This window comes from Podarcis vaucheri (assembly GCF_965113315.1).
Source record: "Podarcis vaucheri genome assembly, chromosome: 2".
NCBI lineage: Eukaryota > Metazoa > Chordata > Lepidosauria > Squamata > Lacertidae > Podarcis > Podarcis vaucheri.
This window is the reverse complement of record NC_138760.1, coordinates 18,201,961-18,226,485: the sequence shown is the minus strand read 5'-3', so window position 1 is coordinate 18,226,485 and position 24,525 is coordinate 18,201,961. Positions and strand designations below refer to the sequence as shown.

The following is a 24,525-nucleotide window of genomic DNA, read 5'->3' as shown; positions in this document are numbered from 1 at the left end:
GGAACCAATGTCTTTTATGAACCAACAGTTTGGCCTAAAAAATGCCCCAAACCTCTTCTACGGTTCCATAAGGCAGTGGACATTCAATAACATGGCAATATGTAACCTGGGGACATGGGCAGGGCTGTAGCTTAGCAGTAGAGCATCTGCTTAGCATGTCAAAGATCTCAGGTTCAATTCTTGGCTACTTAAAATCCTCCCGAAACCATGGAGAATGTCTGCCAGTCCGTGTACACCACTGGTGGGGAATTTCTGGACCTCTAAATGTTGTTGTATTGCAGCTCCCAAAATCCTCTGCCAGGGGTTGCAGCCCAGAAACAACTGGAAGCCTATAGGTTCCCCATGTCTGACATAGGCAAGATTGAGCTAGACACTCAAATGGCCTGATTTTGTATAAGAAAGGCTCTTATGGAAGTTTGTGTTCCCTTCTGACCTTCTCCTTGGGGAAACCCTGACAAACTTCACAGGAAGTCCACCGTCTTCTGAAACAGTTTTGCTAGAGAATCGCAAGATAAATATTTTTTTACATGTCAACAAATGTCCTGATCATGACTCCATGACTCAATCCACCCTGAAACGTCGTCACCAGGGACGGAGGTGTATTGAATGAGAAATATGCTGATTGGCTACGCAGGCACAAGTTGAACCATTTTACAAGATCAATTTGACACATCCAGATCCAATGAAAACCTTCCCTTCAGTCCATTTTAAATGTTCCTAAGTACTTGCAGCCCCTTAGATTATTTAACATATTGCTACAAAAGTTAGGTGCCTCCCGGTGGCAAGAGCCCATGGGGCTCCAGGCACTCACCCAGGGTCTGTGATCCTTTGGAGAATTGAGACATGATGGAGATTGTCATAGCTTTAAGAAATGTGGTTTATTCACCTATTTACACCTTCAGTCTCCATGGAGGGAGTCCAGATCTTACAGCATGGCCATTTCAAGGGGGGTTTGTCCCTCACAGCTGTGCAGCCAGCCTTCAGCCAGCCTGCCCAAGATGGATCCAAGTATTTCTTCTTCTTCCTTGTTCCCAGAACACCCTGCTAAAACTCTCTTTTCCTGTCACCTCACACCCAGTTACCCTGGCAACCTTCCAAACCTCTAGAGCAAGGGCAGAGGACAGTTCTCAATGCCCCTCAGTGGCCCTGTATTGTTTCTTAATGGGCCTAGCTTGACCAGGTCGTTTTTTGCATAGGCTAGTTCATGAATTCCTCTACAGCTTGTATTTTTCCCTTCACATCCCAAATAACTAAAATCCTACCATTTAGAAATTTATAGGGTTTAGAGGGATCCCCCCCCCCTTGAAACCTATAACGGTATTTTCCTCATTTCAGGGTCAAATTAGATGTGACATTATTTTATTTATTTGTATTTGTTTTATTTTCCCACCTTGCCCCACCATAGTGCCCAAGGGGTTCCCAACAGCAGCTGTAGGGAATCCTGAGTAGCTTGGGGACCCTGGAAGCTGGGTGGGGAGAAGTTATCTTCTCCCTGTTGCAGTCTTGAAACAAATATCCTCTCTGAAGCTGCTGTTTGTATTTCAAGGGAAGTGTCCTCCAGAGAAGAGACTTGTTGGGAGTGTGGCAAGGGAAATAAGAATTAAACTTCTCTTTACCACCCGCCACACTTTTGAGGCTGCTCTGGCCTGACTGCTGTTTACAAAAAAAGGCACACATGACTGTGATGTAAACAAAATCTGCTTCTTTTCCCTTATGGGGTATCCAAGAGCCCGTATAGAGTCCTTAAGTGGGTTCCCTATTGGTAGGATAAAATGACAGAGGCCAATCAGAGAATATTGAGAAGCAAAGCGGCTAGTAAGCTTGATCTCTATTAAACTGTTGCAACAGGGTCCCCACCCACTACACGCAGGAGGGAGGAGAACCCTGAACAATGGTGCGCACGCCCTTATATAAACTTTTGAAATTGCCCACCCTGTAGCTCAAGACCACCACCAAAAACATCATACATAAATCATAGGAGGCAGTCTACAACAGAAATCCTGTCTGCCAGGATACCTGACAATGGCCAGTGATTGCTTGCTTGGGCAGCCTGGCCATTATTTTGTGATGGTAAATACTTTAATTCTGGAATCCAGGTCACAGGCTCACCCTATTCATACGCAAAGATGCCCTTTAAGACAGGTAAGCAAAAGACGATGGAGGCTTTCCCATTTCCTTCCTCCTCGCAGAGAAACATTTGAGGTCAATTTGGGAGAGTCGAAATGATTTCAGGATTATTCTCCTGTACTATTTCAGACACGTGGCTTACATACTTATGTAGGTGTTTGCCTTGTAAATTTATGAATATTTAATTTATGTATCTGAGACCTTAAATTCTTATAACAACTGCATCCATGCAATTAATGCCATGTGTAGCTTAGTCCTCAGATACCACAGCAACACTTCTTTTTAAATGTTCTAAAGTCTGGATTCAACATCTAGCTGTGGGAAAGGGGTTAAAACCTAGTGGATGAAGCAAAGGTGAATTCTGCAATGGAGGGCTTCTTGAATGGGGAAGTTTGACTAGAGTTAGTCTGGAAAGCAAACCACCTATTTTCTTTTATTTTTTTAGCCGCAGGCAGTTTCCTTCCCTTTCTTGTGCTTCTGTAGAAGAAGCCAACTTCTGTGTATTACATTTATCACTATTTTTGCATTTGTTAGTTGTTCTATACACAAACTGTTAAGTTGTGGGTGAACATATCAGACGACACAGCGATTCTTCAAACAGGCTCTTGTTTATTCACAGGCCAGGACAGAACTGAACTGAAGGGTTCAGCCAGCCTGCTTATATAGAGCTCCACTACAACGCAACAGTAACAATTTTCTAAAACTATCCAATCACTGAACGTCACTTTCGATCCCTTATTTGCATAACTATCTACAGTATCTCCCTGCTGGCCCAGGGTGAGAACTTCAGTACATAACACACACAAAAACCTCTTGAAATGAGTGTGGCGTGTAAATTTCGGCACCCTGCTTGCTTGCTTTTTCTTTGCCCAGACGATGAGTTGGTGGAGCTCAGCGATACAGGGACTGTGATGAAGTGGCACATTGGCCAAAAGAACAGCACCCTCTTGGTGGAGGACAGAGATTTGGTAAGAACAGCGGCTCGGAATCCACTGCTGATCACAGAAGTTTAGGAGATCCTTTGGAGCCAAACTATGGGTTGTCTCCAACGTAGCACTAAGTTAAAGTCATTTAGCGGAATCCTTTTTTTTCTGCCGGTGGAATGTTTTGTGTCAGTGGAAGCAGGTTGCTGGTAATTTTCTTGCACAATAGATTGTGCAATCTGTTGCACTGTGAGTTCCCCCTAGTGACCCTGTTGCGTTGGATTTCTCCTTGCTCAACTCATCCACTCGCACAAAAGACCTTGTACTAGCAAGCAGAGAAGGTTGGATATGTCATGAGACAAAGGTTCTTAAGAGCAGAAGCAGTAAGGCCTACACAGTCATTCAAGCCTAAGCCTGCTGTTAACTGCTAACAGCAAACTGCCAAGTCACTGTGACTCGGGACTCATCTTGGATGATGATTCATTCTCCCTATAAAAAGTAGCCAGCCTGTCTATGGGCCTCAGTCAGAGAGCTGTATGGATTGTGTATGTAGTAGTTCACAGCTATGCACAGGAGGGGCAAGAGGGAAGCTACAAAACCCATAAACTTCCAAATCTAATGTAATGGCCAAAGTGCCATATCAATATTTTGCCCCTCTTTGGTGCTTGAGGCACCAATTGCCCGGTAGAGACACCCTCATTCCACTTCTACCTTTACTGTATCATCACCAAGTGTTGCTGTTTACAAGAGAAAACTGCGGACAACTCTAGCTGAGATATGCCCAGAATCTTCCTTCTGGGGTAGGTGACCCCAGAAGATCAATTTGGGTGCCCCTGTCCTGATATAGAGCTCTACAGATGACTGAGAGCAGCTATCAGTTCTTCCTTCAGGTGGGAAAGGTCTGTAGCTCAGTGCTTTGAAGCCAGAAAGTTGCAGGCTCCATTCCAGCCATCTTTAGGTAGGATTGAGAAGAGACCCCTGCCTGAAACCCTGGAACGCTGCTGTCAGTCAGCATAGAACTTCTGGCCCTCCAGATGTTGTTGGATTCCATCTCCCACCAGTCCTAGACAGCATGGCCAATCTTCAGGGTTGTTGGGAGTTGGGGCCCCGTAACATCTGAAGGGCTCCTACACCACCCTTGGTGTTAGACCAGAGTTTCCCAAACAGCTGTTGTTGGACTACAGCTCCCATCATCCTTAGCTAGCAGGACCAGTGGTCAGGGATGATGGGAATTGTAGTCCAAAAACAGCTGGAGACCCAATACCAAGAGATGCAGACAATACCAAACTAGATGGACCAACGAGGCGACTAAGTTTAAGGCACCTTCCTATGTTGCCACGGCAGACCAGACTCCTGGTCTTTAGCCTACTTGTTCTCAGCTCAGGTTGCTCACCGGTTCTTGGGCTCTGAGCACCTGACAGACTTCAATATGAAAAAGAAAATAAGCTTAGCCTCAATAATAGGTGCAGTTGCCCCATCTTACATTAACAACCCCATTCCTCTTTCATCCCCTCTTTCCTTCCTCTTCCACAGCATTTCTTGAAAGCCTCCCACTTCCAAGTGTCACCGGATTTGCAGTTCCTGCTTTTGGCTTGCGATGTGCAGCGGGTAAGGACCCAAAGTGCTTGCAGGCTGGTTAATTCCTCCACCCAATGCATTAAAAAGAAAAGAAAAGGCAAAACCTTTAAATATCTGAGGTGCTGGAATCGATCCACCCGCCACCTGCCCCAGAAAGGGTCAAGATTTATCACTAGCAGAATCTTGAACAGGCCAGTTGGTGCTGAAATTGGCCGCCTTTCCCTGTTCCCGTCTTGGATAATTATAAACCATACAAATGTGCAAAAGTGCGGAGTCACCGTTCTCCATGCCAGCTGTGGAAAATTAATCTTGCTTCTCTATCCATTCCTGCTAATACACCAAAATTTTCTAATGGGACTGTAGTCTATCTCATAGGTGGGGGACCTCTGGTCTGTGGGCCTGATTTGGCCCACCAGGTCTCCCCATTTGGAGTGCGAGACTGTTTTGGCCAAGCCACACATACCTGCCCCACAGGATGCCCGGTATGGGGCCGGTGATGATGCAGGTAGGCTATAGGGCTGTTTGAGCAGCCATCAGTTTGTCGGTGGCTAGAATGAACTTCTGGAAAGGCACAAGTAAGAGGGGCTAAGCCAAGAACCACATCTCTGGGAGCTGTGAGAAAGGGAGGGTGAAGCCAGACTTGCTAGAAGCCTATGAACTACTAAGTGTAGCAGGACTGGCAGCTACAACACCCAGGAGCTTCCAAATTTAATACAGCAGCAGAAGTGCCAGATCAACATTTTGCAAAAGCACCTTGCAGGTACCAAAAATCCGGCTTTGCATAGGCCATAGCTCAACTCCCTTCCTCATCCCATCCCATGGCAATTTGATTATAAGTGAAAATCATGCCTCTCGCATTTCCAACCCACAAGTGTCATCTAAGTGCATCTGTGATCACACGTCTAAGGTAAAGGACTCCAGGATGGTTAACTCCAGTCAAAGGCGACTATGGGGTTGAGGCGCTCATCTCGCTTTCAGGCTGAGGGAGCCGGCGTTTGTCCACAGACAGCTTTCCGAGTCATGTGGCCAGCATGACTAAACCGCTTCTGTTGCAACGGAAACCAGAGCGCATGGAAACGCCGTTTATCTTCCCACTGCAGTGGTACCTATTTATCTACTTGCACTGGTGTGCTTTCAAACTGCTAGGTTGGCAGAAGCTGCGACAAAGCAATGGGAGTTCACCCTGTCTTGGGGATTCGAACCACCGTCCTTCCAGTTGGCAAGCCCAAGAGGCTCAGTGGTTTAGACCACAGCGCCACCCACATCCCTGCTGATGTCGGACCTAGAAGGCATCTTCAACGGGATTGAGAAGTGGAGCCAAGGTCACGTCTGCGCCATACATTTTAAAGCACACAACTTGCCTCAAAGAATCCAGGGAGCTGTAGTTCTTTCAGGGTGCTGGAAGGAATTGTAACTCCGCAATGGGTAAGCGGAGGTTCCCAGAATTCTTTGGGGGAAGCCATCAGTTCTAAATGTGCTTTAGGTGTATGTTGTGGATGTGACCCAAGTATATAAGCCTTTCCAGCTTGGTTAAAAGGTAAAGGGACTCCTGACCATTAGGTCCCGTTGTGGCCGACTCTGGGGTTGCAGCGCTCATCTCGCTTTACTGGCCGAGGGAGCCAGCGTTCAGCTTCCGGGTCAGGTGGCCAGCATGAGTAAGCCGCTTCTGGCGAACCAGAGCAGCGCACGGAAATGCCGTTTACCTTCCCGCCAGAGCGGTACCTATTTTTCTACTTGCACTTTGACTGCTAGGTTGGCAGGAGCAGGGACCGAGCAACGGGAGCTCACCCCGTCGCGGGGATTCGAACCGCCAACCTTCTGATTGGCAAGTCCTAGGCTCTGTGGTTTAACCCACAGCGCCACCCATCCAGCTTGGTTAGGTGAAGGCAAAAAATTAAAAAAAAAGGCAGGTAGAATAAATGGAAATGATCCCTTTCGCTCCTAAGGGTCTTAGAGCCAACATGGTGTGGTTGACTGGGGAGTGCTGGGTTTGGTTGGACCACTCAAGCTCCAAAGGAATCCAGCTTTGGGCAAAACTTGTCCATCACTTCTTCCTATCTGATTGCCAGGCAAGCCAACCACCTTGGTTATCATTAGCCGAAGCAGCTGCAGAAAAAGGGAGAATTAATGTCCCAGGAAGCGTCTACTGTTCCACACTAACATCATTTTTTTTATTCGCTGCTGGTCTGTAGGTTTTCCGCTACTCTTTCACAGCTCGCTACTTGATCTATAACTTGGGCACCAGGTAAGAACTGGACCGGCACCATAGGATGAATTTATTCAAATAGAACAACGAGGTCTTTATTTGCTGTATTGTTATTTGCATCTATTCCATCATGTACGCCCTACTTCTATATCTTAAAGGGGTCCACAGCCTTTGGGACCTGGGTCACATGTGTTGTGAGTACCAAAAATTATTATCCTACTGCTGTGGATTGGCAGAGCAGATTTTAACATAAACACACATATTCTTCATTCTGACACCCTTTACATTTTATTTTTTTTAAAAAAACGGTGTTTGTAATACTTTGTGGTCTTAGTAATTATGTAATTAGTTATGCTTGTTAAAAGAACATTTAAATAAAGAGATCTTTTTTATTTTTATTTTAAAAAACACCCTTCCTGCTTTCCTGTAGGCTGACAGCCAATTTGCCATTACGAAATCTCTCAATAGGCATTACGGTCTATGCATAGGAATTAATGTGAAATCCATTAGCAGATTACAGTGCTCAGCGATTGCATACTTAGGATTTTTCGCTCAATGAGTACACAGCTGAGTTCCCAGCATGTACTGTGTGCGGAAACCGCGTGAGGGGTTTGTCACATCTTATAATACTACACTCAGGTTTCACATTAATTCTTACCCAGAAGTTCTCGCTGTGCTGGAGTCTTGTAACTTGTGAAATATATTCCTAAATTTACACAGACATCTTCAGCCTTTCCCCATTGGGTTAGTCCTCCGGATCTTTAAGTAAGCAAGGCTGCGTCATTGATTGTTCAGCACCAAATATTTCTGCTCTGGTTCGTTGTTCCCAACCCCATGGTTTCAGCACTGTACCATAAACTTAACGGTTGTTTCATTTCACTTTACTTCGTATTTATATACTTAAGCCTAGATTATTTTAAAAATATTGAGTATATTCAAGGATGCTGTGGGAAGCTGTGGGGTCCCCAAATCACTCTGACTGTTGGGGTGTAAAACAGCTGGTGAGCCGCAGTTTCCTTGTCCCTACTTTATTAAAAGCACACACCATAAATCAAAAATTTGAAGCTGTTTGTTGCAACTACGGCAGTATATGTTCGGTTATTTTTGCAAAATTCCCTTTTAGCTTTGGAGAGGGACTAATAGATTACCGTAATCCCTTGTTTAGTCTCTCTTACTCCCCACCCACCCAAATTACACAGTCTTGCTAACAGTGGACCAGGCATTAGCATAGGAGGCTCTACTGCCCTCTTTCCACCTGCCGCACTTCCCAAATAATTCTCTTGCAGGAAAGTGGTCTCATGTTTCCTTTTCCAGGGAGACCAGCAACCTCAATGTGCCCAAGGCAGATACTGTTCGTCTGCAATATGCGGCCTGGGGAGCCCAGGATAACCAGCTGGTAAGTACCTATTCAATTTATTTATTTACATTTTCATAAATTCAGGGCCAGCTCTGCCATTAGGTAGAGTGAGGCTGCCACCTCAGGTGGCTGGTCCTGGGGGCATTGATTGCTTTCCCCCACCCTAACCACCCCCATTCTTTCCTCTCTTTTTTGGAATAATTTTGGAATAATAATGCAGAGCTGTCTTGCCCACCAAATGAATTCATTACCTGAAAAACAAGTCGTTGGCTGCAAATTTGTGTTATTCAGGCAGCAGCCCTAGTTTATTTTTATTTTTGTAATTTTTAAATTTTTTATTGACAAAGTAATAATCATAAATAAATAAGAATGAAAATGTGCACCCCACCACCGAGACCATTCCATTGTAACTATCCAACCTCCCAAAATTTCAACACCTCTTGCAGTGATTTGACCCCTTTCTGTTTTAACAGTACAAATTACACAAACACCCTCAAAATCATTTATCCTGCATATTTCCCATCTTACCTTAATGGCACATGTTAATTTATAATTAATAGCAATATCCTACACCTCTTTATACCATTCTTCCATTTTATATTCTGCTTGCCCTTTCCACTTCTTAGCTATAATAATTCGTGCAGCTGTCAATAAATTTGTGAGCAAGTCCTTCATAGCCTGCGAACCTTCCAACCCATCGTAAATTGAAAATAATGCTACCTCTGGACTTTTGGTTAGCATTAACCCAGTGATTTCTGTTATCTCCTTAAGCACCCTTTGTCGGAAAAAAATGTACATATTTCCACCCCCACCACGTGTGAACATAATTCCCTGTTTCCTGGCATCCCCTCCAACATAACACCGAATATTCCTTGTTTATTTGATTTAATCTGACAAATTAAAGCAGCCCTAGTTTATACTAATTGGGGGAATGGATTAGCAGGACATTTTCAGTTTGCCTCTGTTTCCTTCCCACCCCAATCTCTGGCAAGGTTTGCCCAACGGTAGTTTTCTCGTTGCTGATTGCATATGTCACAACCAAGAACAACACAGGTTGGCCTGTGACTTGATTTCCATCATCAGCAGTTTGAGTTAGAGCTTTGTGAGCATGGCTGCTGCAGCAGCAGCAGCAACAACAACAACAGTTGATCCCTGTGGGCAAGACCTGGAGAAGGGATCCCTAGTGGATAACGGCAACATAAGCCAGCAATTTGCCTGTGAAGTTGCTCTCTGGCTCCCCAACCTATTTAGTTAAGGTTAGCCTCCCTAGAAAGTTGCTGTGATCACCCGTGGTGCCACTGGGGCAGGACTTTAGGGCAGAAGAACTTTGCTGACTTGGTGAAATATATCGAGAGTGGATTTCATGCTCTTTATTCAGCTCATAGTGGTGAGGAGGAATGGAAGTTCCCCCACAATATCTGCTTTATATATATTATTTACACAATGGGCTGCACGTGATTGGCTAATTCTGGAATTCTCCTGTAGGCCAATCAGGTTGTGGATTCACTTCCACCTGGAGCTGGATTGGGTGGCTCCTGCAGACCAATCATACTGCTGCATTGTTCTAGGACCAATCAGACTGCTGCTTTCTGAATCCTATTGTTCTAGGACCAATCAGACTGCTGCATTTTGGGTCCTATTCAACTCAGTACATAACACTTGGGGAGCGGGGGTGACAAATTGAAAATACAGCAGGGCTGCCTTAACACATTTTGAAGTAAAGAAGGGAATGCACCTTGCTGTCTGAATTGGGAAGCCCCCAATTCTATACAATTCAGTATAGAATCTAAAATTACCGAATTGCATCCCTGGTAGCGATCATAGAACCAGAAGTTTCGGACGAGCTGATCCAGTCATCTTACTGATTTATTCCCTTCCCAGGTGTTTATCCTGGATAACGACATTTATTATCAGCCTGGAGTCTCCAGCCGGGCCAAACGCATCACCACATCTGGACGCCAAGCAGTTGTCTTCAATGGGATTGCTGACTGGCTATATGAAGGTGAGTAGGTCAAGGCCCTATGAACACAGTCAGGAGTCCTGGGGCAGCAGTCTTCTAGGGGGTGGCATCGTCCCATCCGCTTTGCAGTGCCGAAATAACACAGTAGAATGCTTTCACACAACTGTGATTTTAAAAGTCTTGCCTTTACTTCTGAGGGCTTTTTTTTTTAACAATCGAGCAGTGTACAAATTTTATGAAATAAACAAAAAATAGTTCCTCTCAATTCTCCTCGGAGTTCATACAGTGGTGATTAATGGCCATTTAGGAGCACTTTCTCCTGTCTTTTAAGAACTCAGCAAAACATTGATAAAGACTTAGTTCAGTTTAATTTAAGTTACTGTATTTTTCGCCCTATAAGACGCACTTTTCCCCCTCCAAAAATGAAGGGGAAATGTGTGTGCGTCTTATGGGGCGAATGCAGGCTCCTTGGCTTCAGCAATAGCAAAACGAAGCCTCCGAAGCCTGCGCTCCAGAGGCTTCGCGTTGCTTCCACTGAAGCCAGGAGAGTCTGCTCTTTGAGGCTGGCGGTGGGAGAAAGCAACGCTTCGCCCATCGCCAGCCCCAAAGAGTGGGGGGAATTTCCCCACCTCATAGAAAAGCCCGTAGGAGCCACGCAGCCTTTAAAGAGCTTGGGGGCTTTTCCCCAGGGATGGAGAAGGGACTGACTGGCCGTTTCAGTCCCTTCTCCCTCCTGGTCGAAAAGCCCGCAGGAGTCGTGCGCAGTTCCTGTGGGCTTTTGCGGGAGGTGGGGGAATTCCGCCACCTCCCGCAAAAGCAGGAAGAAGGTCATGGAGTAGCGCACAGGCTGCGTGCAGCCTGTCCGCTGCTCCCAGAGCTGCGGGGGGGGGGGTGTCATATTTTTTCCCTTCATTTCCTCCCCTGAAAACTAGGTGCGTCCTATGGGCCGGTGCGTCCTATAGGGCAAAAAATACGGTAAATGAAGCACTCTGAAGTGCAGTGAAGTCCATTGGCCAGTTGTGTCTTCCATGGCCTGCAGGGGGAGCTATTTCCTTATTTAACCTTTCCAGAAATAAACATGCTGCTTTCAGGGATGGCATTGGTAGAACTGTTCAGAGTGACCTGCCTGTTGAGGCCTGAAAATTATGGGTGAATGAGAGGGGAGGGGTCTGAACAAGCAATCTAGGTGAAAGTAATAGAGACGTGGATGCTTTCGGAGACAAAGAGTGCCCCTTTGTGCATTCTGCGTGCATTCTGCATTTCTCACGAGGAAAGGCAGGTGGGCACCAGCAGTCGTGGTTTACTGCTTGATACTCATATCTGATATCCCCCCCTTGCTTCCAAGAGGAGATCCTGCAGACTGCCAGCACTCACTGGTGTTCACCTGATAGCATGTGGCTAGCCTATCTTTCCATCAACAACTCCCTGGTGCCAAAGATGGAACTGCCCCAGTTTCTTGGAGGAAAATACCCTACCAGCCAACACTATCCCTATCCTAAGGTGAGTCCCACTTCTATCCATAGCTGTCAACTTACAGATTTGAAAATAAGGGACCAGCAGCCTCGAAAATAAGGGATCAGCAGCCACAATAAGGGATTTTCCAGGCACAGGTATGTTCAACTTCTGAGCCCCTCCGAGCCAAAGGCAGAAAGCCCAGCCAGCAGCCAAACAAAGCCTCAAGCGGTGGTTCCCACAGCGCAGCAACCCAGCAAAGGGGATGCAGCAAGGAAAACCACCGTCACCTCTCCACTGGGAAGCGCTGAGCAAAGGCGAGTCCCCAGGCAACGCGGCCGATTTGATCGGCATAAGGCATGCAAGCTCCACCCCCCAGTTGTTCTTAGACTCCTTATTGGGTGAGCAACGCAGCCAAGCAACACAGTTGGAGCCTCCCTCCTCCCTGACCGGCAGGGAGGAGGGAGAGGAGCTGCTTCCTTTGAACCCGGGAAATGTAAGGGACATCATCAATAAGGGACAGCAGCGGGACACAGCGCTGGAATAAGGGACTTTCCCACCAAATAAGGCACAGTTGACAACTAAGCTTCTATCCTCCCATACAAGGGGTGGACTAAAGGGAGGCCAACAGTCACAAGGGTGTTTAGGTGACCTTAGAGCAGGCATGGCCACACTTAGCCCTCCAGCTGTTTTGGGACTACAACTCCCATCATCCCTAGCTGACAGGACCAGTGGTCACGGATGATGGGAATTGTAGTCCCAAAACAGCTGGAGGACCAAGTTTGGCCATGCCTGCCTTAGAGGAACCAACCAACCTGCATGTTTTTTGCTCATCTAACTTTGCACATTTATCCTCTCAAATCGGGTGCGAGGGGAGCCTTTAGGCCTCCAGATTTTGTTGAACTACAACTCCCATCTGCCCCAGAAAACATGGCCAATGGCCGAGGATGATGAGGGTTGTAGTTCAGTAACATCAGGAGGGACAACGGTTCCCCACACCTGTCTTACACAGCTGTCCAACATCTCTCTGATGAAAATAGAGACGTCCTAAGGAAAAGCGAGACATTCCAGGATCAAATCAGAAACCAAAATAGCTTCTGTAAATTCTGGAAAATAGGGACATTTGGAGGGTCTGGTCTTAAGGGTTTGTAGAGCCAGGTGTAGACTCTTGGCACCTCAAAGCAAGCAATGAGGAACCTGTAGTCCTAAATATGTTGCTAAACTACAACCAATCTGCGCCAATCTGGGCCCATAACCTATTGGCAAAACCTATTGGTGTTTCACAGCTTTCTGACTAGTTGCAGGACCTTAGCCAAACCTAGCAGAGTAAACGCAGAATCCATGGAAGCAATTGGCGACTTGGCTGCAGACAGGATAGACAAAGCAGGAACCAGGAACTTGTAGTTAGGTGTTTATTATATACAGTGGACTATTTACAGGAACAAAACATAGATCTTTAGCTAGCTCTTTCTGTCACGACTCACAACTCCTACACTCATTGACACACTGAACTCTGAACACATTCCAGTTAGTAGGCCATTAATTCTCACTCCCTTGAGAGAGCTTGACCAATCAGGGAGCTGTCTCCATGCCTCTGTTATCACCAGGCAGACTTACTCCTTCAGATTGCCTTCTGGCTGTCTGCCAAACCTTAATTGACTCTGTGTGAGTAGCTCCACGTACACAGTTTCCCAACATTCCATTATCCCTAGCCATCCTAGCTAGTGCTCATGGGATCTGTAGTCCAACAACATCTAGAGGGTCACAGGTTCCCCATTCCTATGGAATATGGTTTGCTTGTACCACAGGTCTGTCTATTAGTGCATGAATGCTTATGACTGATGACAGCTCCTGCTGTTGCATGTTGACCTCCCACCCTGACTTGTTCATATATTTTGTTCCCTGCCCTTGACTTCCTCCTGTCTCTCCCCTTTCTCTTCTCTTCTCAGGCCGGACAGCCCATCCCTTCTGTCCAACTCTTTGTGGTGAACCTATCTGGAGCGCTTCACCTGCAGGAGCTCCTACCTCCGGAATCCTTCCAGGGCAGGTGAAGGGGAAGGGAGGGTCGGGTTGCCTGGTGGAATTTTGTTTCCCTTTATCCAAGCAGCTGCAAGTTCAGGAAACATCTCCTTTGAGCCATGTGGCCACACTTCCGATCCAAATTCATTCTCCTTATACCCGGTGTTTTTTTCCTTAAAAAAAATCTTTAGGACTAATCTCATTTTGACTCAAGAAAATCACCATTTTATAGTTCAAATCAGGAAAAATAAATACAGTAAATGGACAAAAGTACAAAGAGTCACAAAATGATTAGGGGTATGTGTACCCCTGAGTACCACCGCTTATGTCTGTAAAAATTTGCTGCTGCTATTGTTGCTGCTGCTGATATATATATATATATATATATATATATATGCAGGTTTTGGTGTCTTCGGGTGTCTTCCCGTGTAAGAGTCGGGGTGTCTGTGCGACGTTTCGACGAGGTCTCACTCGTCATCTTCAGGCTGGTGCTTTCGGCTTCTTGTTACTGTTAACAAGAAGCCGAAAGCACCAGCCTGAAGATGACGAGTGAGACCTCGTCGAAACGTCGCACAGACACCCCGACTCTTACACGGGAAGACACCCGAAGACACCAAAACCTGCATTCCTGTACCCGTGAAAATCTACGAAAGCAAATATATATATATATATATATATATATATATATATATATATATATATAAAATTAGTTTTTTTTTACATATCATTTTCAACAGTAATTAAACATACTTTTACATCTTATTCCAATTTTTGACTTCCATCAATCCTGTCTGAAAATTTTCCAATCTAATCTCTCAGTATGCATTTCTTATCTTCCCTATTACATTTCAAACTCATAACCAATATCTCTATCTTTTTCTACTTTGTAACACTTCGGATATTTCTCCTTACAAAACTTCTTGTAGTCCTACTAGCGTAATTTGTTGCTCTTCAAATTACAAATTACTAGCGTAATTACAGTTGCTCTTCAAATAATTCATATACTTCTTCCAATCTTCTGTAAATCTCTGGTCCCGCAGGTTTCGAATCCTTCCTGTCATTTTGTCCAGTTCTGGACATTTTGCCCATTAATTTCGTCTGCCATTCTTCTTTCGTCGGAATTTCTTCTTCTTTCATTGCTGCTGCTGTTATTACTAGTGTCATCATTCACCATGCTCTGTTGACCTCCCACCTGGACTACTCTAATATGGTGTATAAGGGGCTGTGCTTGAAGGGTGATGTAAAAATTGGGGTTTTGCTTTTGCTGCCCAACTGCCCAATGGGACTCTGAGTCCCCTAAGTCCATGACTGGTCAGAGGAAAATGAATGGAGGCAGGATCCAGTGGAAAACAAGGCAGATATTTATTATTTCTGTTGCAACAGAGTTCCCTGCCCCCCTCCCAAGGAGAGAGAGGCCCTGAACAAAAGTGTGCAGGAACCTTTAAAGACTTTGACATTGCCCTTAGCAAAAGACCACCCCCCCAATCATACATACATACACCACAGGAGGCAATCTATACCAGAAATCCTGTCTGCCAGGATACCTGACAATAGTCACTGATTGCATTACCTGAGCAGCCTGGCCATTCTTTTGTGATGGTTAGTACTTTAGTTCCTGAATCCAGGTCACAGCCTCACCCTATTCATAAACAAATATGCCCTTAAGATAGGATTTGTAAGCGAAAAGACAATGGGAAGGCTTCCCTTACTACAGAGGAATATCTGAGGTCATTGGGAGAGTCAGAATGGCTTCAGGATTGCTCTCCCATGCTATTTCAGACACTTGGTTTATATATTTAGATATGTGTGCATTTATGAATATTTATTCTATATTGGGGGACGCGGGTGGCGCTGTGGGTTAAACCACAGAGCCTAGGACTTGCCAATCAGAAGGTTGGCGGTTCGAATCCCTGCGACAGGGTGAGCTCCCATTGCTCGATCCCAGCTCCTGCCAACCTCACAGTTCGAAAGCACGTCAAAGTGCAAGTAGATAAATAGGTACTGCTCCGGCGGGAAGGTAAACGGCGTTTCCGTGCGCTGCTCTGGTTCGCCAGAAGCGGCTTAGTCATGCTGGCCACATGACCCAGAAGCCGTACGCCGGCTCCCTCGGACAATAAAGCGAGATGAGCACCGCAACCCCAGAGTTGATCATGACTGGACCTAATGGTCAGGGGTCCCTTTACCTTTTTATTCTGTATTGGAGAACTTAGAATTCTTATAACAAGGGCAACAGGTTTCCCACTCCTGCTTTAATGTATAGCGTCCAACAGGGGGTGCCAGCTTGAGTAAAATATTGTGGGGGCCCAGGTAAGCCCCACCCTGCATCATCTATCACATGATGTGGTGCACACGCACCATTTAAATGGAAATGCCCATCAACTTTGTGGGGGCCTAGTCCCCTCAAATATTTTATTGTGGCGGCCAAAGTCCCTACTGTCCCTAGGAACCAGCTCCTATGGCGTCCACCACAGCTAGTCCACATGCAACCTGTAATTATTTACCTAACATTTGCAGACTGAAAAAATGACGCTAGCGAATGCCGGTCATATTTCCTTTACTGATCTCAGAAGCAAAACAGAGAAACCAGTAGGAGAACACTTCAATCTCCCAGGACATTCTATACAAGATCTCAAAGTAGCTGTTTTACTACAAAGGAATTTCAGAAATAGACTGGAAAGAGAAGCTGCTGAATTGCAACTCATTACCAAACTTAAAACCATGGAGAGACCTGAACAAAGACATTGGATTCTTATCTCATTATACATGACTAAGCCATTTCTCACCTTCTCACCCCTTGCCTTTTCCTGTAAGACCTATTGCAGTCGTTAAGAGTCGTCAACAGGCTCATCTCAGCTATCTGCCAATCTCCCATTCCCACCACCCTTCTGAGTAATACCCCTCCCCACCTTCTCTCTATATAGAAGGATCTGGCAACTTCTGTTTCAGTGTATCTGAAGAAGTGTGCATGCACACGAAAGCTCATACCAAGAACTAACTTAGTTGGTCTTTAAGGTGCTACTGGAAGGAATTTTTTTATTTTGATCTCAGAAGAACGTGTGAAGTGCAGCCATTGCTGTTTTCGCTCTCAAACCAAATTCTTTGATATCTCTCTGTGCCGGTCAGTTCAGAAGCTTGCTCTCTTTTTTTGTACTTCCTGTCCGGCACAGGGCAAGAATACAAAGAAAGGGGCTTGGATATGCTGGTCAGCTAATTGATTGGTGAACTTTTTGCCAAATGACACCTGAGGGAGCCAAGACTGTTTAGTTTCCGCCATCCCAAGCATGCTGGTTTCACTACTGCTCTCTTTCCAGGGAATATTACATCACCATGGTAAAATGGGTGGGACACTCCCGCTTGGCTGTGCGATGGTTAAATAGGCCGCAGAACATGTCCGTGCTGAGTCTGTGTGAAGCTGCCACAGGGACCTGCACCGAGGTGAGCTCCATTACTAAGTACAGTCATACCTCAGGTTAAATTTGCTTCAAGTTGAGCGCGTTCGAGTTGCGCTCCACGGCAACCCGGAAGTAACGGAGCGTGTTACTTCCGGGTTTCGCTGCTTGCACATGCGCAGACGCTCAGAATGACGTCATGGGCAGAAGCGGCAAAAAGCGACGCGCGCATGCGCAGATGTGCCATCGCTAGATACGTTTACCTCTAGATGCGAGCAGGGCTCCGGAATGGATCACGTTCGTATCTAGAGGTACCACTGTATTTTGGGAAAATTAATCCTGCGTCCAGTCAGGCTTCCCCTGCGCAACTCTGTTCGGGAGCTGACCTGGCAGGAAGAGCAGAGTAGCAGCGGTCCTGCGTCCGTGTGAGATGAGGGATAAATCACGTCAGGAGACAGTTCGGTTCTTATCTCTAGAAGCGTTTATTTACAAGCAGTAAATCAGTCACATTCCATCGGAGCTTTCCGGCATCTTTCCCGTGCTAAAAGCACACACGCAACCTCTGAGTTGAGCTGCGTCTTAGGCAGAAGCGAAAGCAAGTCTGAACAGCAATACAGACTGTGACGCACTTCTCTGTGACAAGCTCCTCCCAGATACAGGACACCACGGAGTTTTAACCCTGTCAGTTTCAAACTCCACATGTATTATAATACACCCGTATTATTTCGTTAGGACATTCCTCTATCCCACCTTTCCTCTAAGGTGCTCAAAGTGGCGTGCACCCGATTCTCCCCCACCTCACAACAACCCTGTGAGGTGGGTTAGGCTAAGACAGGTACCCCCAAACTTGGCCCTCCAGATGTTTTGGGACTACAACTCCCATCATCCCTAGCTAACAGGACCAGTGGTCAGGGATGATGGGAATTGTAGTCCCAAAACATCTGGAGGGCTGAGTTTGGGGGTGCCTGAGCTAAGAGATGGTGACTGGCCCCAGTGAGCTTGATAGCAGAATTGGGGGCTTGACCCCTGGTCTTCCAGACCGTGGTATTTAACAACTATACCAAAATTGTCCCTCATGTACTTCTGTGTGTGAGAGAACTGGGTTTCTGTGTATGGAGTTTGTACTATAGCTACCTTTTAAAGCCATTCTTTAGAAAGCCTTTCAAAATACACCTTTTAAATGCATCCTTTCATGAAATGGAGGGTGTTGTTTAGTCGTTTAGTCGTGTCCGACTCTTCGTGACCCCATGGACCAGAGCATGCCAGGCACTTCTGTCTTCCACTGCCTCCCACAGTTTGGTCAAACTCATGCTGGTAGTTTCGAGAACACTATCCAGCCATCTCGTCCTCTGTAGTCCCCTTCTCCTTGTGCCCTAGAGGGTTCTAATTTAGTACCTCAGGGAGTTAATAAAGAATACAGTCATACCTCAGGTTACAGATGCTTCAGGTTGCGCGTTTTTGGGATACGGACGTACCGAAACCCTGAAGTACCGGAACGAGTTACTACCGGGTTTTGACACAGACGCATGTGCAGCAATGCTAAATTGCGCTTTGCGCATGCACAGAAGTGCTGGATCGCAACCCGCGCATGTGCAGACGCGGCGCTGCGGGTTGCAGACACTGCAGGTTGCAAACATGCCTCCTGCACAGATCACATTCGCAACCCGAGCGTCCATTGTACAGGAGTGGGGTTGGGGAGTCTAGTATGAGGTCCCAGGGTGAAGTTTTGTCCTATTTTCTCCCAAACGCTTTGCTAACCACGTTTTGCATCCTCTTAGAGATACAAAGTGACATCAGATTTCTGGGTGGACATGCAGGTAAGAGGCTTGAGATCATTCTATTCCTTTATTATTCCCTGTGCCAGGCCAGCTACATTCCCACATCTCATCAGGAAATTGCTGTTTATATATATTTTTTTTCTTCAAAATGTCCATGTCAATCATCATCACAAACAATAAATGACCATTCATTTAGCAAGGGATGTCAGGTAACCTAAAAGACCCAAGTTGTAAATGTTTGCTATCCAGAATAAGCTAGTTCTGCTCCCGGCTGATGGCAGAAAAGCAATAGCAGCTAAAAGGGATGTGGGTGGCGCTGTGGGTTAAACCACAGAGCCTAGGACTTGCCGATCAGAAGGTTGGCGGTTCCAATCCCCGCGACGGGGTGAGCTCCCATTGCTCAGTCCCTGCTCCTGCCAACCTAGCAGTTCAAAAGCACGTCAAAGTGCAAGTAGATAAATAGGTACTGCTCGGGCAGGAAGGTAAATGGCACTTCCGTGCGCTGCTCTGGTTCACCAGAAGCGGCTTAGTCATGCTGGCCACATGACCCGGAAGCTGTACACCGCTGTACACCGGCTCCCTCGGCCAATAATTTTTTTTTTTTAAAAAAGCAATAGCATAGCAGCTTGGAGAGGCCTTTGTGTGTGGAAGCAAACCTATTCCCAGCTTCTGATATTCTGGCCAATAAGTGCACAGCCACAGGGATGGTGGACGAGAACTTAAAAATGCCTTCTCCAAATTATTCATCCATTTCATAACATGAAATAATATCACTATTTGTGTTTAGTTTTTCTGCTGGTTGTTTTGACTTGATAGTTCCTTCGGTGTGTCCTCCAGGGGTGGGAAACCTGTGCGGTCTTCCAGATGTTGTTGGGTTTTGATGGTCGGGGTGATGGGAGACAATATCTGGAAGGCCACAGGTCAGCCATCTTTGCCTCAGGCTGCATCCACTGCAGGTACAAGGAAATCAGGACCTACTGAATATTCACAGCCTGGCCCATGACCCAAAAACTATGAAACATTTTTTGCTTGGGGGTTGAGGAGTTGGGGAGAAACAGAGGACATAAGGCAACCCGAGTGGAGAGGGAGAAAGGGTTGGCTTCGCATTCAGAAGCGTCATGGTTTAATCTTCGGCATATCTATGGTACGCCGGATAGAGACTCCTCCTGGAAGTCCTGGAGAAGAAGAAGAAGAAGAAGAGTTTGGATTTGATATCCCGCCTTTCACTCCCTTTAAGGAGTCTCAAAGCGGCTAACATTCTCCTTTCCCTTCCTCCCCCACAACAAACACTCTGTGAGGTGAGTGGGGCTGAGATCTGCTACCAGTCAGTGTAGATAGTACTGAACCTAGTGGACATCAGGTGGGGCTGTGGTCTAAACCACCAAGCCTCTTGGGCTTGCCAGTCAGAAGTTCGGCGGTTCGAATCCCTGCAACAGGGTGAGCTCCCGTTGCTCTGTCCCAGCTTCTGCCAACCTAGCAGTTCGAAAGCACACCAGTTCAAGTAGATAAATAGGTACCACTGCAGTGGGAAGATAAACGGTGTTTCCATGCGCTCTGGTTTCCGTTGCGCCAGAAGTGGCTTAATCATGCTGGCCACATGACTCGGAAAGCTGTCTGTGGACAAACGCCGACTCCCTTGGCCTGAAAGCGAGATGAGCACCGCAACCCCATAGTCACCTTTGACTGGACTTTATCATCCAGGGGTCCTTTACCTTTACGTTTAGATGGATTAATGGTTAGGCAGCGTCCTATGCAATGCAAACCCAGGGTGTTCGGAACCGTGTAAAATAAATTAATCAATGTCCAGCCTGGCAGCACACTTGAGCCGGGTCTGGCAGGTGGGTCTAACTGCTGTATCTTCATTTCCCACATGTCCCCGAACAAGCCTCACTCTGAGGCCCTGTGGGAAATGAACGTGGCGGCAGCTAGACTCGGTCACCCAGTGCTGCTCAGACATGGCTGCCTGCCACTACGTATAGTTACAGGAGGTCCTGGGTCAAAGGGGAAATACTTGAAGGGAGAACTTCGTGTAGAAGGGAACTGGAGGAGCAAGCCAAAGTGGGCTTGGAGGCCGAGGTGTAAGCAGGGCTCCCAGTTTAGTACACTTAAGTTGTTTCTGTGTGAATATATGATTTATGTCCGTTTACTCTTTGGCGTGACATATTTAACGGACATAAATCTGACATCAAGAATCACAAAACAGAAAAACCAGTAGGAGAACACTTCAATCTCCCAGGACATTCTATACAAGATCTCAAAGTAGCTGTTTTACTACAAAGGAATTTCAGAAATAGAAGCTGCTGAATTGCAACTCATTACCAAACTTAAAACCATGGAGAGACCTGGTCTGAACAGAGACATTGGATTCTTATCTCATTATACATGACTAAGCCATTTCTCACCTTCTCACCCCTTGCCTTTTCCTGTAAGACCTATTGCAGTTGTTAAGAGTCGTCAACAGGCTCATCTCAGCTATCTGCCAATCTCCCATTCCCACCACACTTCTGAGTTATACACCTCCCCACCTTCTCACTATATAGAAGGATCTGGCAACTTCTGTTTCAGTGTATCTGAAGAGGTGTGCATGCACACGAAAGCTCATACCAAGAACTAATTTAGTTGGTCTTTAAGGTGCTACTGGAAGGAATTTTTTTATTTTGACTATGGCAGACCAACACGGCTACCTATCTGTAACTGTTTCTGTGTAAGTTTACCTGAAGTGCCTAGAGTCTGTTTTTAAGAAGGGCAGCCTCCTGGACAACAGTAAAGCCACCATCTGGGTTAGGGAGGCACATGGGCAGAGAAGGGGGCCGACCCACACCCATCAGAGGTCTAATAATAATAATAATAATAATAATAATAATAATAATAATGGGCATCAGGCAAAAACGTTCCTCTTTAACAAGGCCTTTGGCTGATTGACATCCAAATGCCCCCTTTCCCCTATAATTTTTATTGAAGCTTTTTTCTGTGATACAAAACAAACAAATAAGCAAGGAAAGGTACATATAGTGTCTCCGGTTTCAGTTCATAGCCTTTTAAAATGTAATGGGCAGGGGGCATTATTGGGTTGCTTTTGTTTTGTATTTTCTGTTTTTATATTGTGATTTTTATGTTGTAACCGCCCTCAGGTCTGCGGGTATAGGGCAGTATACAAATACAGTGGTACCTCGGGTTACATACGCCTCGGGTTACATACGCTTCAGGTTACAGACTCCACTCACCCAGAAATAGTACCTCAGGTTAAGAACTTTGCTTCAGGATGAGAACAGAAATCATGCTCCGGTAGTGTGGTGCCAGTGAGAGGCCCCATTAGCTAAAGTGGTGCTTCAGGTAGGGAAAGGAGAATGTTAGCCGCTTTGAGACTCCTTCGGGTAGTGATAAAGCGGGATATCAAATCCAAACTCTTCTTCTTCAGGTTAAGAACAGTTTCAGGTTAAGAACGGACCTCCGGAATGAATTAAGTACTTAACCTGAGGTACCACTGTAACAACAACAACAACAACAACAACAACAACAACAACAACAACAACAACAACAATATCAAACACTCACCTGAGTATCCAGTAATGCATTCACACCTTCCTTCCTATGTATCCCAGCAAGGAATGCCTATCTTTTCTGAAGACGCCGAGACCCTTTTTCTGCCGGTGCCGGTGAAGCAAGGGCCTCGTGGAGAATTCCACCACGTCACCATGCTTTCCACACAGGTAAATTTAGCTACCCGATAACCACCTGCTGCATGTGACTGCCAACTTTAACCCCCCCCCCCTTTTCAGACGAGGAACGGCTTCCTACAGAAGTTGCTGTTTGCTTCTCCATATGCCTGCTGGCCTCACATCTTATGTCATGTCCCATGAGACCTTTGAAAGCAGGGTTGGGCAACTTGTACCTCTAGGATGGTGTGCAGATTTTGGCTGAATTATGAAATTCTGGGAGCTGTAGTCCATCAACACCTGAAAGTCACCAAGTTAGGTACCCCGAAAGATGCCTTATGAATCTTTTGGGGTACCTAACTTGGTGACGTTCAGGTGTTGATGGACTACAGCTCCCAGAATCCCTGGCCATAGGCCATGCCAGCTGGGGCTGCTGGGAATTGAGAGCCCAACGAAAACATCTCTGGTGGGCACCATCTTGGCTGGTGCCTGGTATTAAAGGCACAGCAGCCCTGTCAAGAAAACCAAAAGCGAAACTTGGAAACTCTCTGTGGTTCACGGCATGGTAGTTACGGTGAAATATACTCGGAGTCGAGAGTGGATTTCATGCTCTTTATTTATTCAGCTCATAGTGGTGAGGAGGAATGGAAGTTCCCCCAGAATGTCTGCTTTATATACATTATTTACGCAATGGGCCCCACGTGATTGGCTAATTCCGGGATTCTCCTGTAGGCCAATCACGTTGCGGATTCACTTCCACCTGGAGCTGGATTGGGTGGCTCCTGTGGACTAATCAGACTGCTGCATTCTGGATCCTATTGTTCTAGGATCAATCAGACTGCTGCATTCTGTATCCTATTGTTGTAGGACCAATCGGACTGCTGCATTTTGGATCCTATTCAACTCAAAGGAGGAACCACAGACTGAGCACTGGGGGAAGAAGGAAGACTAAAGGGAACGGTTAATAAGGAAACTGGAATGGTGTGTGAGAGACAATATGCACAGGAAACTGGAGGAAAAGAGTGTGTCTCTTACTGTGATCCTCACCTCAGTCTGAAGGAAAATATTCAATATACAGTGGTACCTCGGGTTACATACGCTTCAGGTTACATACGCTTCAGGTTACAGACTCCGCTAACCCAGAAATAGTACCTCGGGTCAAGAACTTTGCTTCAGGATGAGGACAGAAATCGTGCTCCGGCGGCGCGGTGGCAGCAGGAGGCCCCATTAGCTAAAGTGGTGCTTCAGGTTAAGAACAGTTTCAGGTTAAGAACGGACCTCTGGAACGAATTAAGTACTTAACCCGAGGTACCACTGTACCATGAAACCCCAGCTTCAAGAACAATAATCATTTTCCATCTAGGATTCCTACCCCCCCCCTTTAACTAGACATGGAATAGCAACCCAATATGCAGAAGTTCAGCCGGTGAATGTCTTGAGTTTGCTTGAGTTTTGCATGTCCGTCTGCAGGAACAGAGGGGAACAGTGGTGGGAAGAGAGCAACAACACCTGGATTGTGATGACACATGTGAGTCTTCTCTACCCCTTCTTCTTTCTCCTGCCAGCCCAGTCGCAAAGAGAGCAGCGTGCGCCTCCTGACCTCTGGGACCTGGGACGTCACCAGGATCCTGGCCTATGATGAGAACAGGAAACGGCTGTGAGTACCCGGAGGCCATGGTCCTATCCGTTCCCCAGAGCAGCTCCTCCAGATGGAAGTAGGTGGGGGAAACTATGTCTCTGCTGACCCTCTCCTTTTCCTTAGATATTTCCTGAGTTCTGAAGACAGGCTCAGCTCCAGACATTTATACAGGTGAGTATTTTGGCTCATGCCCTACTAGAATCATAGAATCATAGAGTTGGAATAGACCACAAGGGCCATTGAGTCCAACCCCCTGCCAAGCAGGAAACACCATCAGAGCACTCCTGACATATGGTTGCCAAGCCTCTGCTTAAAGACCTCCAAAGTAGGAGACTCCACCACACTCCTTGGCAGCAAATTCCACTGTCAAACAGCTCTTACTGTCAGGAAGTTCTTCCTCATGTTTAGGTGGAATCTTCTTTCTTGTAGTTTGAATCCATT

At 46.2% G+C, this 24,525-nt stretch overlaps 1 protein-coding gene across 2 annotated transcripts in view; it reads left to right on the top strand.

The window, feature by feature from the left end:
• LOC309526406 (inactive dipeptidyl peptidase 10-like) overlaps positions 1-24,525 on the top strand; it is a 55,937-nt gene that overhangs the window by 6,667 nt on the left and 24,745 nt on the right. For both annotated transcript variants that reach the window (XM_082212451.1, XM_082212450.1), the window contains exons 4-15: positions 3,001-3,095; positions 4,584-4,658; positions 6,821-6,873; positions 8,149-8,230; positions 10,073-10,193; positions 11,497-11,651; positions 13,553-13,650; positions 16,934-17,057; positions 18,790-18,828; positions 22,392-22,499; positions 24,011-24,102; positions 24,208-24,255. In XM_082212451.1, coding sequence (XP_082068577.1) covers positions 3,001-3,095; positions 4,584-4,658; positions 6,821-6,873; positions 8,149-8,230; positions 10,073-10,193; positions 11,497-11,651; positions 13,553-13,650; positions 16,934-17,057; positions 18,790-18,828; positions 22,392-22,499; positions 24,011-24,102; positions 24,208-24,255 — 1,090 coding nt within the window. The remainder of the gene's footprint in view (positions 1-3,000; positions 3,096-4,583; positions 4,659-6,820; positions 6,874-8,148; positions 8,231-10,072; positions 10,194-11,496; positions 11,652-13,552; positions 13,651-16,933; positions 17,058-18,789; positions 18,829-22,391; positions 22,500-24,010; positions 24,103-24,207; positions 24,256-24,525) is intronic.